This window comes from Argopecten irradians, chromosome 2 (genome assembly GCF_041381155.1).
Source record: "Argopecten irradians isolate NY chromosome 2, Ai_NY, whole genome shotgun sequence".
Classification (NCBI taxonomy): domain Eukaryota; kingdom Metazoa; phylum Mollusca; class Bivalvia; order Pectinida; family Pectinidae; genus Argopecten; species Argopecten irradians.
In genome coordinates, this window is record NC_091135.1 from 5,096,174 (window position 1) to 5,114,996 (window position 18,823).

General features: G+C 34.9%; 1 protein-coding gene across 1 annotated transcript; it reads left to right on the top strand.

Annotated features, from left to right (window-relative positions):
- The first annotated feature begins 1,317 nt into the window (after positions 1–1,317).
- On the top strand, positions 1,318–17,672 carry LOC138316859 (mannan-binding lectin serine protease 1-like). The gene is made up of 8 exons (XM_069258508.1): positions 1,318–1,400; positions 2,829–2,941; positions 5,053–5,226; positions 6,204–6,306; positions 10,001–10,116; positions 12,127–12,270; positions 15,961–15,987; positions 17,490–17,672. The coding sequence occupies exons 3-8, from the start codon at positions 5,148–5,150 to the stop codon at positions 17,585–17,587; spliced, it is 567 nt and encodes a 188-aa protein (XP_069114609.1). The 5' UTR covers positions 1,318–1,400; positions 2,829–2,941; positions 5,053–5,147; the 3' UTR covers positions 17,588–17,672.
- The last annotated feature ends 1,151 nt before the right edge of the window (positions 17,673–18,823 follow it).

The following is an 18,823-nucleotide window of genomic DNA, read 5'->3' on the forward strand; positions in this document are numbered from 1 at the left end:
TCTTTGGTACATAGTACCCACGATACCAACGGATGATTCTTATATGTCATGACCATTCCAATGTCCGACGTCTCATATCGCGAAAATAATTATTTTGCGAAAAAATACCCAATATTTTTGGTTAAAGTTTATTTATTTATGCGTAAACATTTGTTTGCTATTTTAAAATATTTACTGGTATAGCAATACTAAAATGTACCGGTAAGGATAAATAAGGCTGATATATAGTTCATAACGTTTACAGCAAAAACTTATAGTTTGACAATGCGCTTATTATTTTTGTTGCTTATAACAACATTCACATAGCACGTGTTTATTCCGTCAGACAGTCTTACAGTCGAGCTGCTACCATCAAGATGTGGATGCTGTATGTTCTCCTGTTTGCTGTAACAATCCACCATGGCAATGGCGAGTATTTCAATTTTATTCACCCAAAAAACTCCCTTTAAACATACAGAACAGTGAAGCTAATTTCTAACTTAACACGCAAAATGTTACATATATTGTTTGACATCTGTTAATGAAAAAAACAACACAAAATTAAATAAATCGATTTTCTGTTGTGTACAAAAAACAATAATAAATAAACAAATAAAAAAAAACAAAAAAAAAACAAAGAAAAAAGAAAAGAAAATATATGTTAATACATCGATTGCCTAATTAAGAAATAAATACAGTGGCTTAATACAAAAAGTATTGACAAAGTCCATGGAATTTTGAACAATATTCCCAGAAATTCCTAATCGTATAGATATGAACGTTTTACCAATAATTAATATAATGTACAAATTTACATTGTTATACATTTTTCAGGAGCTACATTATTGATATAAATTCATGGAGACATTATGAGAATCAAAACCACAAAATAATAGATACAATGTTTTTTTTATGGTCCACAGTATGTATTATAAGGCGTCGTACGTTTATGTCTATGTTTTTTAATTTCTTTAACAGCTTAATTCATCCATCTAGGTTTGTTTTCAATATATTACAGAAGAAAACATATCATATCAATGTGTTTGTCCAGTTAAGGCACGTGTATTATGTATAACTGCAAAGGCCCATTTGTAGTCACATAAATTACGGCATTGACAGCTTACGATAATTCACAACTGTCGTAAATGGGTCATTGTCTTTGTCATATTGAGTTTTATGTAATGATATAGGCCTAATAGATGATTGCTGATTGTATGTGTTGTTTACGTCATATCCTTGGTTTTGTTTTTAGTTAAGATAAGGCATATCTTGTAATTAAATGTATATTTGTAGTGTGACATAAGTTTTATTTCTCTGAAATGATAAAATACAGGACAATTATGTTGTGATGCCGATACTACCATTACGGCGACGCTGAATGAGTTGAAGACCATTACTGTGCCATGTAGTCCCAGATTTACGTAAGTATGTGATTCTATACAATTTACTAAAAATTCTGACAAATCCTATTTTGAAATTTCAAAATAGACAAAAACATTCACCAATCTTCCCAACAATTTTAGCTCTTAAATATATTTAAAAAATAGATTTACTTATGACATTAAAACCATTTACTATCATAATTTAGAAGACAAATAGATATACAAATATTTATCACATAATCCGCCTGATATCCAGTGATTTCGCCCGTGTAATATTTTTGCATATGTCATTAATGTAATATGACATGGAGCGATTTTTATTGGCTGAGAATTCATTGTGACGTCACAATAAAATGACGTCGGGAAAATGATGTGACGTCAGGATTACGAGGACGGCAGGACAAAATGGCGGTCTCTGCTGGATTTTCGAAATACGTTTTGACGTTACATTCTTTTTTATGTAGGTATTTGTAGATATGTGATAAAAAGTATCTTAAATTTGTGTTCATTTCAACTCGTCTCCAAGTTATAAGTTTTGCTCGCCAAGGCTCGAAAAAATAAAAACTTCTTAGACTCGTTTCATAAAATCTCATATGAAATGAATACCCATGTAAGATCCTATATATATCCTCTATTTCATAATACATACATAAAGTTTTGACACAGGTATCAAAATAAAGGAGACACAATGTAAAATATGCATTAGTAAGGTTTACCAAACTCAAAACCAAGTTTTACACGCGCGTATTTTGCATTATTATCAAATTGGTTTCTATTTCCTATCTGATGTTGAGAAGAACATGTTAAGATAATTTATGTTTTTCTCATACCTCACACTTGTGTAATACTGGCTGGTCTTGGGCAATACACTCATGTCGCCTGAGGCTGTATTACATGCAATAAAGCCTCATGAAGTCACAGTGTCAACAAAATTACCGCGGTACCGGTTTAATAAATACCTTTTTAGAAACGAGACTGTGTTTACTTTAAAAAGATACAAACAACAAGATCTGCGTTGAAATAACACGCAATTTTTATGTTTGGAGAATTGACTTGCAGTTGCGGTTTTTCTTTCGAATTTATTTCATAATGGCGGAAAATCAGGGCAGCAAAATCGCAATAAAACGTTGAGGTATGAAAGAAAAATATATGAAAAATAGGGAGGTCAAAAATAGGGATCCGGAGGTCACAAAATGTTGTGAAACGCAAGGGGAGGTCTCAGAAACGAATTTAAAAAGAATGTGTATGTTTAACTTGAATTGTCAGTTTTAAAATCAACGCTACATTCAGTGTTTAGAAACGATTTTTGTCAATATACATGGTTGTTCCACAAGTAATCCGTTATTTTTCAAATTGATTGTATATGCATGTTTTATGAAAATTAGCTTTGGAATAAAAACAATAATAGAGCTGTTTTGGGATAAATAAAATGTGTGGTTACTGCAAATGTTTGCATTGTGTTTACAGCACTCCATGTAAGTGGACTGTAAACAAGCCTACAGATGCAGATGGAATAGGAGTTGAGATCACTAGAGCCACCATAGGATCATTGTCTCGAATAATAGCTAAGAACAGCGGCGGTAAGTTTCAATATTTACATTTTCATATTTTCCCATTACTCTAATGATAGTCATGGTCTGCATGATGAGTCAATAAATGCAGCCAAAATTTATTTCAAGCTAAACATGGGCTTCATCTTACGAATTATACCAAAGACATATACAATTCTATGTTGTTACACGCTAAAGATTTTAAAAGGAAAAGAAATTGAATCATTTGAATATAACCAAACGAAATCGACCCTCTTGTTCTTACTATCAATATACTATTAATAGCTGTGTTTTAATCTATTCTGTATTTGCACATTACATAGTTATCTGCCCTTGTGCGACGGAAGTGATTGTGACGCCATGTGTATGCGAGCGTAACGTCATAGCATACTTTTATATTTACATTTTCACTGCAGCTCCACTTTGTAACATCACCAAGCGCAGTTTGCTCTCATATCGTCTATGAACTTCAAGCGCTTATTATGACGTCCATATCATTGTGACCTCTCACCTCTCAATTGTCGTGCCGGCGATCACGGAAAACGGCTGTTCAAATGATTGTTAAATCCATAACGATAACGAATGGTTGATTCATTCATTATAACTGCACAATCCATTGGGATGTCATCATTTAGTTGTAGCCAAATGTAAATATACGCATTGAACGTCTTTTAGTTTTAGTTTGCATTCATTGCCAAAATAATTGTCAACTGTAGAGAGGCAAATTCAACATAAAGCGCGCTTCATGGAATTTGTCTCTGTCCAGTTCGCATTCATATTGACAATGAATGGAAACTGAAAGACGTTCAATGCTTAACAGAATCGACGTGTGTGTCGCTCACAAAATAATGACGTTACAATGGATGATAATATTAACAATAATAAAACCTTTACTTCACGAGAATTATATATTTAGTACAGTACTTATCCTATATATAGCCCTCACAATAATATAAAGAATACAGGAACAAACATGTAATACATTCATTTTGACAGAAATAAACATTATCATATTGTAATCTTCACTCAAATACGCACAAACATGTTTTTTTAAAACAAATAAACTTTATGTTTATTGATATCAACAATACCCAGTATATCCCTTGCATATATACATAACAATGATTTATCGATCATTAACAAAAACAATAACACGATATTGCATCTACTTAGCCTATTCGGTGTTGATAATATATTTATATAGATAAAAATACATATAAAACGAGAATGTAAAGAAAATTTAGTTTGATAAAAAACATTGTTAAAAATGATTTTTAACATCATTTTGGAAGACAAAAAAATGATGGAACAGTTTTTAAACTAGCATGTAAGTTGTCTCAGAGCTTAACTCCATTTTGATGAAGAGATTCAAAATATGAACTAAGCAAGATTTGTTTGTTTGTTTGTTTGTTGTAACGTCCTATTAACAGCTATGGTCATGTAAGGACGGCCTCCCATGTATGCAGTGTGCAGCGTGTGTGAAGTTCGAGGTGCGTGTTTTGGGAGACTGCGGTATGTTTGTGTAGTGTCTTCTTGTATAGTGGAACTGTTGCCAATTTTATAGTGCTATATCACTGAAGCATGCCGCCTAAGGCACAAAGCAACATACCCCACCCGGTCACATTATACTGACAACGGGCAAGCCAGTCGTCCCACTACCTGTTTGCTGAGCGCTAAGCAGGAGCAAAAATTACCACAATTATAGACTTTGGTGTGTCTCGGCCAGGGGAAAAAACCCAGAGCCTTCCTCACAGGGGCGAACGCTCAACCCAAGGCCAAAAGTGAGGCGGTGCTATATAAGGGAGGCATAAGGAAACATTAAGTCAGTTATGAAGAAGAGAAACGATAATATCCTAAATTTAGTCGCATTTTACGATCATGCAATAGGGGCAGCAGGTACAATTTTATTGCCCTACCTGCAGGGCCACTGTAAGTAAGTTTAATTTATTTTGTGTCGTCGATCTTAACCCATAATGATACATTTAATTGCATGAAATAAAAAAAAAAGTTTTCAAATATTCAAGTTCCTACTTGCAAGGAAGATATCTCCGTTATATGTAAAGACGGAATACTAGTTTCTAACACACACAAGAGAAATCATTTATGATTGGTTACTAATTAACGTTTTGCTTTATTATCAGGCAATGAGATAGCAAATATCCAGGACCAAGTAAGCCTATCTATTTCTTTACAAAATACTGGCTCATCTTTTATTATTGAAATCACTCCTGACGTTATGGGCACTTTACCTTCAGGAGGGGAGTTCCTGGAATTCAAATACATTGCCGTCAAATCCTTTGCATTATCAGCGTTTGGTACGTATTTAAATAGCTTTGTTTTCATTTGCCTAACTAGACGTATGATACCCTTGAAACGTCGTTTTCTACATAAAATGTAAGAGAGTTTTTTTATCAATAGATGAATACAATTTGAAATGTATATCTCCATATGTATCATGTTTATCGCCCACGTGTAAGAAGAAGCATTTCATTGGTTATCTCATGTGATGAGAAATGGTCAATCATATATACACAATAATGGGTTTAACTTTAACAGGTAATTTATAGATTCTTTACAACATCAGAGTAATAACATTTATACTGCTACTACACTGATAATGACAGGACCTATCTAGGTAGATCTACATACAAAATTTTCAACACATTGTGTACGTAACTAAAGAGGTTTTTTCTATAAGCTTTGTTTTCGCAATAAAGTATTTTTTGAAATAATTGCAATTTCAGCTTTACAGTCTATACACAATCCATTTTGAAACTTTACATATGCCATATTTTTGGCTTCAAGAGATTGTTTAATTTACTTAGTTTACCTTCAATAAATGTCAACGCAAAATAATTTTATTCGAATGCATTGTTTTGATACCCTTGTTTTACGAATATTGACCTCTATACATATTTGTAAAGACTGTTGTCAAGGACATAGATGGAATCTATATATGTACATGTACACACTTGCTATTGCTTGTTGAATCATGTTATGGCGTATATCTTACGATCAAGAAATGCATCTTGCCTGTAAATGTGTTGACAAACAATATTGTTGTCGTTGTTTTGTGAGCTCCAAAAACGACATGGGTAAAGTATGATTTATTGTCCATTAGTCCTACCTTCCAGTGATTGTGACGTCATTTTTGGCGTGACTTTTGTGACTTTATAAATAACGGAAGGTGGGACTATTCGACGATAGATTGCACTTTACCTACGTCGTTTTGGGATCTCGAAACCCCCGTATTAAGCGCTGAAAATCGGTACTGTGCTTGTTTTTGCGTTAGATACTGCGTGTGGTTCAGGAGCACAGGGCGAAACTATTGACTTGCAATCCGAGCCTGGTGGGACAAGATGTATCCAAACTCCGAGCTTCCCGGATAATTATCCGTAAGTTATACACGTTTTTCTTATTTCTGAGACAACGTACTCGTCACTAAAGCTGTTTAATGCTGTGTGTCATAACCAACATAAAGCCAGGCAAACAATTTCTGAATTTCGACAGCTTATAACGCGAATATTTCGCATAGTAATGGTTTAGTCCACCATGAACTATTCAAATTACCTTTCGTCCGTGGTCGTTCCATCCGTCCTTCTGTCCATTTGTTAACAATTCTTGTTACTGTTTTTTGGTGTTTTTCCTCGTGAAGTACAAAAGGAATATTTCTCAAATTTGATATATATGTTTCGCTAGGACTCTAGCTGTTCATATTGCATTTTGGGACCAATCGGTCAACAAGATGGCCGGCAATTTCATTAGTAAAGCGACATTAGTAAATTACGCACACACCTTACTAATCGAAAAAAAAACCCATCGATCTAGAGACACAAAAGGGTACAGGTCTACACGAAGCAAAATCAGAAGTACTTGGTTCAGAACAACAGACACTCTATTCAGTAAATAATTTTTAATAAAAACGAGAATACGCACGTCAAATGCTGATTTACAATCGCACAATTAATCTTTCTTCATACGCTGATGTAACAAGAAAATTAAGAGTTGAGCGGCATCCCTAGCAGGTCATCTCCGCTATCGATAATAACAAACAAATCAATTCATAATGGCCACATACGCAATGTGATTTTCTTTGGATATAACACGCAACACCAAATGGGCCCGGCTGGTGAGCATTAAGCACAATACCAATTTCGTGGCGTCAAACGCAATCACCGAAAAACAACGTCTTATGTCTAGAATCATTGCAGATGCATCAGAAAACGAACTCCATCGTTACATATGCGGGAAATGGAGGTATCAAAGTGACACAATGAAGATTATTTAGTTCTGGGTATATGAAGTACCGACATACACTGTAGGACTTAACGTCTGGGAACCAGATTTCGAACAAGCGATGGATCCTGCTTTTGGCCTGAAAATGTACTTACAAGTACGTGAATGGGAACATCGTGATCGCTTAAATAAGCAACCATCATGGTACTGATACCAAAATGCTGAAGTCGGATATCGTTATTGTTTATAATGGTAGCCTTTCTCAATTGGAACATACGTGGTATAACGTGCGGATGCTATCGAAACTCCTGAATGATGCAAACATTTGCAAAATCTCTTAGATATAGTATTCTCTTGTTGTCATGTACCAAAGGAAGACAGCTGACAGCTACTGAATTATCTGATTAGTTGGTATTCACAGTGGAGGTATGACCCCTTGACAAACTGTACGCTCGTTGAATCTATGCTTCATCCACGATTTTTGTATGGAGCTTGGGTCAATCCAACACAGCAATATCGCCAAGAAGTCAATATTGTACAACGATACGCCGGACGGAGGTACCAAGATTTCGAGCAAATGTCTCATTTAGTTACAACACGCACCATCGGGCTAAAAGACATCTACGCCGAGATTGAACTTTGAAAGCTCATGTTCTTCAATAAGCTCTGAGCGGCCAGAAGTAATTTGATGTGGAAAATTATCTTCACGATTACACTGTGCTCCTTTATACTCGGCGATATAAATATGAAGTCAAAAAGTTTTGTTCACTCTACATGTATATTCATCACTACGGAAAAACTCAACATCTCATCTCTGTTGCTGGACTACGTGTGGCCTTTGTATTTTGTGAATAACATGGAACAATTTCTGCTGAAAAATAGTCGAAGGACTAAAGATACAAAATTATATTCATTGCACTCGTGATCCTAACCCACTGTGCCTCTTGAATTTAGAATACCCGAAAGATACGTGGAGGCTTGGCAAACTTGTAAAACCATCATACCGTGATGAGATAATCACGGTGATATGTAAACAATGTAAAAAAGAATCCAACATTACAACGGTTCACTTTCTAATCTAGTGCACGTCACTGCTCAAAAGTTGGGACTTTACTTTTTAGTAAACGTATTAGATTATCTGATTACTCAAATTTGATCATTTACCAGACGAAAAACGATGTCGGATGTCCAACGGACATTAACTCGGACTGCGAAAAGAGGATATTTATGATGGCGAATATTACTGATCTGGCTCCAGGATCATGAAACAGTCTTAGACTTATGTTTTAGTTTAGCCACTTAAAACTGACGTAACGTTTTTAACAATTTCTAGCAAGAGGAAATAAAAAAAGTTTATCTATTATATGTAGGAACCTTGATGTGGATACATGTATTGTATTTGTGGACCGATCAGTTTACAAGATGGCCGATAGGTCGCCATTTCGGATTCTGATAGTTGAAGTTTGTTACCGCTATTTCTCAGAAAGTAATGAAGGGATATTTTACAAATTATAGATGTATTTTCCTAGGACCTAAGTTGTGCATACTACATTTTGGAACGATCAGTCAACATGGCAGACAGGCCACCGTCTTGGATTTACCTCAATTTCTCAGAAAGTATTGAAAGGATATGTCTCAATTTTGATATATCGGTTCTCTTTGGATCCTGGTAGTGCATATTGCAATTTCGAAATAACTGGAAAACAAGATGGTTGAAAGCTAGCAATCTTGAGTTTTGATAATAACTGTTTTTCTTATAAAGGGCAAAAGGGATCTCTATGAAATCTCTCTTCTTCCTTTAGAATTTCGATTGCATTTTTTTTACATGAAAAAGGAACATTGTAACTGATAAGCAGCCATTTTGGATTTGTCAATTTCTCAGAAAGTACTGAAAACGTCTAGCTTCCTCATATTAAACTTGATTTTCTTGGGCCCGATTTCGGCATACATTTTTTGGGAACAGTTAAATCCAATCACAACATTGTAGATTGTGATCATATTGTTTAACTTAGAAAACTTAGTGTGAAATTTCAAATGTACATTCAATATTTGAAAAGAAGACGGAAAAGAAGAGAAAAACATAGAAAAGATCGCACATTTCATTGCTAGACTTCGATAATTCTTTGGTTGGTGCCAAGTTCTACATAGTACCACTGGTTGATAAATTAATCTTAAAATATTTTATTTAGTTAGATAAGTTTTGTTCAGTGGCATTATAATAGAAAACTTATCCACACATGTATTTTTGTATGTTTATGAAGCGGAGATTTAATAAAAGTGAAAAAAATATGGTATGGCGCGGGGTCCGTCGACATCTCCTTTAAGTCGCTACTAATCATGAGCGACTCAGTGCATTGTTTTCAAACGTGATCTGTAGAATCCTTGGGAGAAAGCAATCCGATTGTGTTTAAGCCATGCATAGCCCCCATAGATGCCGGGTCTAATAGGGAATATCCTGCAAAAATCTTTAAGCTTTAGAATTGAAAAAATAATGCTCATTTGAGCATTAAACGGTCTTCCTATGGAATCTATGCTCTATAAAGATTCCAGAACTTTGCCGATAATCTTCATATTCTTCAGAAAACAGTCCTTTCTGTAAAAAAAACCCACGAAATACATTGTACTTCTATGTTATATTTCTATTTTACGTAGGTGTTATATTGTTCCGTTTCGTGTAATTCACTCATGTCGTCTCAACATCGTGACCTCACGGCGTTTACAAAAAGAGAAAAATAATGATTTGAGTTTTATATCCACGTATACATCTCACCCTTCTTGTCCCCAAAACATAACAAATAGATAATCTACTATTGTTGTTTTATATTTGATATTGACCTAATTTTTCATTTGCAGTAGCAACCAGGTATGCAAGTGGACCATTCAAACTCCTGATCGCATCGGATATAACGTCCAGTTTTTCCATCTCGAGTCAGCCACACCCTGCAATACAGATTTTGTGACGTTGACTGGTAACAAAGATAGTGTACATAATCTTTCACATTCTTTGGGTTGAGACAGGAAAATCTAAACCCGAGATGTAAGGTTTTTCATTTGGTAAATACGAGGCTTTACCGAGTATTTGACAGGTTGATATCTTGAGGGTTAAAATCTCCTGTCGCATCCCAAAGACGGTTATGATTCTTTCCCCCTTACAGTGCCTACCACTTTTAATTTATGTTCATATTCCCATTGTATTCCCAACATGTAACCTTATCAAGCGCAGTTGTTGGAATTCATCAGCCTAAGAACTCCCATCGGCTTATTATGACGTCACAATTGTCGTACCAGCAATTACGGAAAATGGCTGTTCTATCCTTGACGTAACAAATTGTTTCTGCATTATAGACGCAAAATCACTTTAGATTTCACCATAAAATTGTAAGCAAATGTAAATATAAGCATTGAACGTCTTTCAGTTGGCATTCATAGCCAATGAATAAAGATAATAAAGAATAAAATGACGTGACCACCTAAATAAATTGTTACGCGGATGCCTAGTGAACAGGTCATACCATTAATTAAATATGACCTAATTCATGACCTAACTAATGTGAACCTACAATGTTATAATCTTAAAGGGTCATTTCAGTGAGGCTAATTTTGTTACATAATTACGAAGCAAAACATGACATAAATGTATTGTTCTACATTGCTTATGGAACATATAACAAGAAATATTGAAAAATTCACGACACTGGTTGTATTGTACCCGTTGTAGTAGAAATCACAAACAAGAAAAATAAAACTACACCTGCTTATACGATATTTAAAATTTAAAATTTGACTTGATATTAGAAATATATAACATATATTTCTGTGTGATTTCTAGCATAATAAATCTGTGAAAATATTAAAAGAATGATCATGTCATGATCAGCTTTCCATAGAGGTATGGCATTCTGGAATGCGCGATGTATATTTATTCAATCGTTTTAATCGACTTATATATAGATAATGCATGCTTGGCATCTTACAATACAAGGTTTACTTTGGTGCGAGACTTACGAAAGCCGAGGTGATGGCTTTGCGTGTCGAACACCAAAATAAAACTCGTATTGGAAGATGCAAATGTACTAACCGTGTACTCAGTTTATCTTGAAATCACTATGACATTCAAAACCAAAGCAAATTGTCAATTATTTACTTGGTTGCGCTCGAAGTGAGACGCGTATTTGATACAGATGGAAAGATTCATTCATTAAAACGAATTGCAGTGTACTCCTTTTATGACCTTGGAAAATATATAAGCGCATTCGCAAACAGTACCAGTAATTCTATTCAGTGCGTAATATCAGTGAAACAAAATGAAAAGCTCAAAAGCAATAATAATCAATTAAAGAATCACTTTACAATACAAACCTTTTGCCACGACCCAAGAAAAAGACGACAGCGGCATACGAGATTTTCGCTATCGTAAAAAAATACGTCATTCCGGGACTGAATGACGTTTCATTCACCGGAAGGTTAATGTTCTGGGCAATCTGATTAAAATCATATCTTGATTTCACGTCGGTCCGGTAAACCTCCTTTCCGTTGCATCAACAGAGAGGAGGTTGACCGGAACGGCGTGAGAATCGAGATATGATTTAATCAGATTGATGTTCTGGGTCAAGTAAGAAAAAAATTCCGTTACATGTGATACAAAAACACGTGATCGTATTGACGGATAAAGCATTTCGTATTGACGGATTGAAGTTTATCCGGCAGTACTTATCGGTCAGTACGTGGGACATTTGCAAGATAAACTTTTTATAGGTCTTACTGCCTTAAGCTTCATCGTGGGGAGATAATATCTCTATGCAAATTTTGACGTCATATATCATTGACGTCATATTAGTAATTTTCAATGACAGCAGAAATTCTTTTTGGATCAGAATAAAAAGTGAAACGACGTGAAACAATCCATATCCTGTATATATATTTTATCATACATTGAACTCTACACTGCAAATTATGTTATTTCAAGAATTAATTTTCAGTTGATAGTGTGACTGGGGATGCCAAGTGTAACAGAGACCTGCAGGGGACGACAGCTACTGATCTCGCTAGCCCTGTCATCTTGGACCTTACAATTGATAGCGACGACAATTTTCCGGGATTTCTTATATGCTTCCAAAATATCGGTATATCAAGCTTAACATATTACTATAATATCTGGTATTTGAGATTCAGGTACCACTAACATTGCATGATTTTGCTAGCTGGTATCCGCATTGATCACAGTTCTCATATATGATGGCAGTTTATTTATTGCTTTACACAACTGCTTGCTACATTAGACAACTGCCAACACGTATATGTGTATAAGCATCCACAACTAGAACAACTTTGACATCTTCAGCATATTATATAGCTTTTAGGGCCTGGTTGAGAGGGCACTATTGCCTCATAGTATTGTCGAGGGATGGAATAGTGCCCGAGCCGAAGGCGAGGGCACTATCCCATCATGAGACAATACTATGAGGCAATAGTGCCCTTTCTACCAGGCCATAATGGGTTTAGTACATCACCCTGACATGAAACCGTTTTTCATGTCATCGTAATAGAAGTACGTCAAGCGATACCTCGCAACGCTATATATCTTTCCACACCACGTTGTTACATCAAAAGTAAAACATATGAATTGTCGCAGAAATATGGGATTCTATAAAAACGGGATTCAGCTTCATGAAAATTAAAAGTAGATCAATATAGAACATTAGTGAACTGTCTTCTGTAGAAAAGCAACATTTGCTTCCATCCCCGCACACAACAGCCTGTCCGCCATCTTGACGTCTTGGTAGAAGCGCAACGTTATAATGACGTCATGTAATGGTAACGTCACAATACATTCACGTTCAATTTCGCGCCACTTCAATAGTGCCCGCTTGCCCGGGCACTATTGCAAATAGTACCCATGTGTGTAGCCAATCAGAATCCAGTATTCTATCATCTTCAGCATATTATATAGCTTTAAGGGATGTGCTCAAAGCCTACGTCTATATCCACTCAAACAGATATATTCAAATCACGCATGACATATTCTTCATCGCTGGGGTCTGAGAATGACCTTAATTCTGTCTATTTAATTAAATCTGTTCTAGACTATAAAACCCTTTTATATGGGTATATGAAGGATAGTAACATTCTACCCGAGGGTTACAAAATGCGATCCAGTGATTAAAGTGTATCCCTCTCCACTAATCCACATATGAAAGGGTATTTTTTCTCTCACCCCTCGACATTTTTCTTAGTGCTGAAAATCCCGCGATTTTAATCAAAGTAATGCAAATACAACGCAGCAGAAACAGACACATAGAATGAAATCAAATAATTTTCCAAAATCTAAATATCTAAACCATATTATCAAGACTTTGATATCAATTATGTCAAGAACATTCAACTGATCACAAAAAAATGCATATGTTTTGTTTGACATTTTTCTTAATTAAAGTTCCTATATGAAAGAAAAGATTTTAAAATTATAAAGAAAACAAAAGTCTTCATTAAAAATGAGTATTAATCCCATAATCTTGTTTCTTATGTTGCACATACACTTATTTTGGTAAAACCATCCACACATGAGGGCAGTCTTAAAATTTATAGTGCCTTTACCGCAGATGTGTTTTATGTATACAGAAAGAACATCTGATTATATTAGTTTACTTTTATAACTCTCAGGTCTATATGTCTTAGATAGTAACTCTAATTTTGATTATCATTACCAGAGATTATGTAAGTAAGATAGAGGAGTCGCCAGCAGGTAACAGTCAGGGACTACTGGTATAAGGTACAGATGACCTAAATGGCGCTGTGTATTATATAATACTCTGTGTATTCTATACACACTCTGTGTATTCTATACATACTCTGTGTATTCAACCAATCAGAAGGCAGTCTTCCCATGACTACTGATTGGTCCAAAGGATTATTATTAAAAGAATAGGGAATATATGAATGGAAGTTTATGAATGAAATTGTTCAAGAGGTCAGCACTAGATGTCACTATAGGGCAATTCCTTCAATAGTAAACCGGATAGCAATAATACAAACGCTACACGCGTTGTACTAAAAACCCACAGTAATTAGTTCTTATAAAACAACAACTATCAATTATGCTTACAGCCAAGAGGCTCATGGGCCTTGGCGTTCACCTGAAATATGATAGAGAATATAACAAAGATGTGTAAATGCTATATTTCTTGCACCTATTCGGCTAATGAAGTCGATCAAGACTAATGTCAGTATTTAATCTTATATAGTGTCAAAATGAGTCATAAGATTCACAATTTGGATATGACTTATGCCTTAGAAGGTTTGTGCAAAATGCAAATGAATTTGCTGCAGTAGGTTGGGAGAAGAAGTTGAAAATGTAAATTGTTTACGTTTGCACGACGCCGGACTTCGACACTTGGGTGACCTAAAACTGCGTGATGCTTAAACGTCATTCCCCCTTTTTTATCTCTTTACTCTAAAACCAACCTGAATTAAAAAAATCAATTTTTAAGTACAGTACATGTATATCTAAAAATAAATATCCAAACGAATATCCCATTTTCTCAAGATTAGTGTTCAAATTAATTACAGAGATCCTATCTCGTTTGGAATTATTTTAGAACTATAGGAAATATAACACACAAGAGGCTTCCTTTCCCACAGGTCATACGGCGTAGAGGTACATATATCGGTTTAGTTTCGTAATTCCTCCTTTAGAAATATTTGAACGATAGTTTAGAAAATAGGTCAAAGAAAAATATCAACGATTATATTCCAGATAACAATGGATCATAACAAACGTATGCAAGTTTACCTTAAAAAACATACATATAAAGAGCGACATATGATCTCATTTACAGGTTGGCTTTTGCTACTTGCCACTCTGCCATCATTTGATAGAATGTATATATGTATGCATGATGGGCTAGCAGCGATTGTATTCACAATCTCACTTCACCCGCTCTTAGAAGTGTCCGAATATTCTCCCCCTCCTTGTATGTAGTTATCTTTCATTTTTAATACAATTAACTTAAGGAATCTCTATATATATGTATTGCAACAGTGCAAACAACTACTACAACTACAACTACTACCACAACAACTACTTACCACAACTACTACCACAACACCTGCTCCTACAACAACTAAAACTACTACACAGACAACGACAACAGCTGGTAAGTACGGAGAGATAACACTACACGAGTTTGGCATTTGGATACAAAAAAGTGGTCAGCACGAGGCATGCAGATTGCTGACAAGTCAACATCTATCACGATGGTTGATTACTATATGAAATCTAATCGTGATGTAGTTGCAAGTTACTGACCGTAGGTCGGTAGGTTTTTTCCTGGAACTCTAACATTACTCCACATCCTGTATCTGGGGTCCCTTATATAACCCTGGCTGTTCATTCAAGTAGGACACAACACAACAGGGAGTACACTCAATTTTGATCTCGCATATCCTGATTGACATAAAATATAAATTCGGAAGTCCATATAAAAAAAAACCCGTACGAATATTTCCATAGCACTGATTCTGTTTGTAATAGTAGTAATAACTAATAACCAAGTAAACTCTAATTTCGATAATCTTTCATAATAATAATAATAATTTCAATAATCTCATCACAGTCCCCCGATACCCTTGAGTTTTACACTCTCAAATTACTAAACGTCAGGCAAAATATCTCCGTCAACCTTTGTTTATAGTGTTCTGATTAATCTATACTGAGTCCAGTAACTGATAGATCAGATCGGCTATGACATAATCACGTATTGTCATCTGGCCTGTGATTTGCTGTATTTATAACAATATCTTTTCTATTTTTCAAGCAACAACACCAACTACCACAGCAGGTGGTAAGTACTGAACAGTTTTCTTATTTTTATAATAGCTTATAGGCTTCATCAGAAAAAACATATTTCAGGAAATTAAGCAAATCCATGAATATTTACAATTGTTTTCAAGTGTTGAATTTCAAAATATATTTTTTGTTGAAAAAAAATACTATAAAAAAGTAAATGGAATTTGGATAAAACATTTTGGGTTGAAGGTATAACGTTAAACAAAGAAAAGTAAGTAGAGACTGTATTACTTTTACTATTGAAGATGCTAAACCGCCGACGAACGGTAAATTTTATCAATTCAAAACAGCAACAGATGATTTAGTAACAAATTTTACACATTTAATATCATTAAAAAGGTTTAAGCTTCTTATTTTACTTAAACATAAAATATTTAAAATAATGTATTAATTGCGCAGACAACAAAAGCAAAACAAATTATTTTTTATGTATTTTTATGTTTTGGATCTTCTCTGGTAAAATGTCATTTTTTCAGATATAAATTTTTGGGAATAGGAGTTCATACCTAAAATAAAAACGAGATATTATGAATCAAAAGATAGGTATCTAAACTAAAATTGATAATACTCAGTCTTTAATCACATAACTGTCATAACTCATCACTGCCATCAATATAGAAAAACGAGTTTAAGAGTCATCAAAAGGTGATGGGGCGAATCACAGTTTTAATCCTACTACCTTTCCGAAACAAAAATGAAAAAAAAATGAAAAAAAAAATGAATTGACATAAGAAAATAACATAAGATGAGGTTACAACACCAAACAAATGCAAGATTATATGCGTAAGCTATGTGACAGTGAAGATTCATTTCGCTGTTTTGCCGTCTAGCGCAGTAAGTCAATTTAAGCGCGGTCATTATGAAAATTAAAATTTAATTTATTATTATTAAATTGTTCAGAGGGTGCTGATAAGGGTAATATTTACATTTAGTTAATCGCTTTTGCGACTCTACAAAATTATCGATCTCGTTTTACATTCCCATTTCAAAAATCAAAAGCCGTTTCTGAAAGGTAGTTGGCCTTGAAAGTGTCATTCAAATCAAAGTAAAATAACTTCTCAAAATTTTAAAGATTTTTTTAATGCTCATTCTTTACATACTTCGCCTATTTTAGTGACGATATAATAATCACAGCTTTAGCAACAAAGAGAAACCCAAATTCCCCTAATCAATTGTAATAAATTAAATCACTCATTTAAAAAAAACGGGCCCTGAGCTCTAAACATCTCCAATAATTGGCTCATTTTGTCATCTTCACGTCAATACTCTTCTAGTCTCAGGTTTTATCGGTTATTTAAACCACATATTAACAATATTGATATTTATCAGTAAAAATATCAATAAATTGAGCTGAGCTTTACTCAATTTACTGAACCAACCAAAACACTTTTAAATGTGGTATACGAATCAACAATACATAACACTAATACATCGCTTGTGTAATATGTATTCTTTTATTTTATTACTAATCAAATCATCTATTGTTTGTTTTGACAGATGATGACGATGATAATGATGACTTCATTGAAACTGCGATATTGGTGGCATTCTATGTGTTCTTCATTAACGCACTTGGGCCATTTTTATTCTTGTAAAGAGACCTGATTACGCCGTATTGTCGTCTGTATCATCATAGCGATCGCGGTACTGCGTTTATTAAAGAAATTTCAAATTGGTAAATTATTTTATTTCATTTTGTTTTGTATGCATGAATTAAAAGAAACGCTGACTAAATAAACACTCTATCCCGCAATCAGCATTACATGTAGTATCGTCGGAATACACTAGCATCAGTTGTAATTCGCCCACCACATGTACATATATTTATGTTATATTTTGTTGTATTTAACACTAACATTTTAGCATGTGAGCTAATCTGCTGTTTCAATGAATGTTTCAGGATAACAAGAGGCCCATGGGCCTTAACGGTCATTTGACTATTGGCACAATACAACAGAGTCATTTAAATATTTAAGCCATTTTGGCCCCTGTGATCCTGTCAGGTCTCTAGGGCTATTCACACAAAAAGTTATTTCAAGATTTTAGCCTATTTGACCCCTGTGACCTTGAATGAAGGTAAAGATTTCCAGTTTGAACATTTGAACAAACTTGGTAGCCCTTCATCCCAGCATGCTACAGGCCCAATATCAGTACCCTCATCCTCGATACTCCAGGGCTTCCGATCACTTACGATCTCTACACCCCTGGACTATCTCACAGTGAAATTGAAGGCAGCTCAGCGGAAAACATTTGACCAATCACGGGCTAGCAAATATTTCATTTGAAGACTACAGAGAGAGCGACGCCTAACATCAAAGCCACAGAGTCAACCACAGTGTACCGTTATACGGCTCTTTTGATGTACATCAAATGACTAAGTTACCTGTTCTATTCTGTTGCCTCCAGTTTTACTATGAGATAGTCCAGGGGTGTAGAGATCGTAAGTGATCGGAACCCCTGGAATATCGAGGATGCAGTACCCTGGACCTTCTGGTTCTTGAGAAGAAGTCGTTTGAAGATTTTATCCTTTTTGACCCCTGTGACCTTGAATGAAGGTCAAGGTCATTCATTTGAACAAATTTGGTAGCCCTTCATCACAGCATGCTACATGCCCAATATCAGTACCCTGGGCCTTGTGGTTATTGAGAAGAAGTCGTTTAAATATTTTAGCATTTTTGACCCCTGTGACCTTGAATGAAGATCAAGGTCATTGATTTGAACAAATTTGATAGCCCTTCATCCTAGCATGTGAGAGGCCAAATATCAGGTCTCTAGGCCTCTTAGTTATTCACAAGAAGTTGTTTAAAGGATTTTAGCCTATTTGATCCTCG

Excerpts from the sequence above, each read along its gene's own strand:
- LOC138316859 (XM_069258508.1), top strand. The coding sequence starts at position 5,148 with ATGGGCACTTTACCTTCAGGAGGGGAGTTCCTGGAATTCAAATACATT. Across the intron at positions 5,227-6,203 it reads CTTTGCATTATCAGCGTTTG|ATACTGCGTGTGGTTCAGGA; the intron begins GTACGTATTTAA and ends TTTTTGCGTTAG. Across the intron at positions 15,988-17,489 it reads ACCAACTACCACAGCAGGTG|ATGATGACGATGATAATGAT; the intron begins GTAAGTACTGAA and ends TTGTTTTGACAG.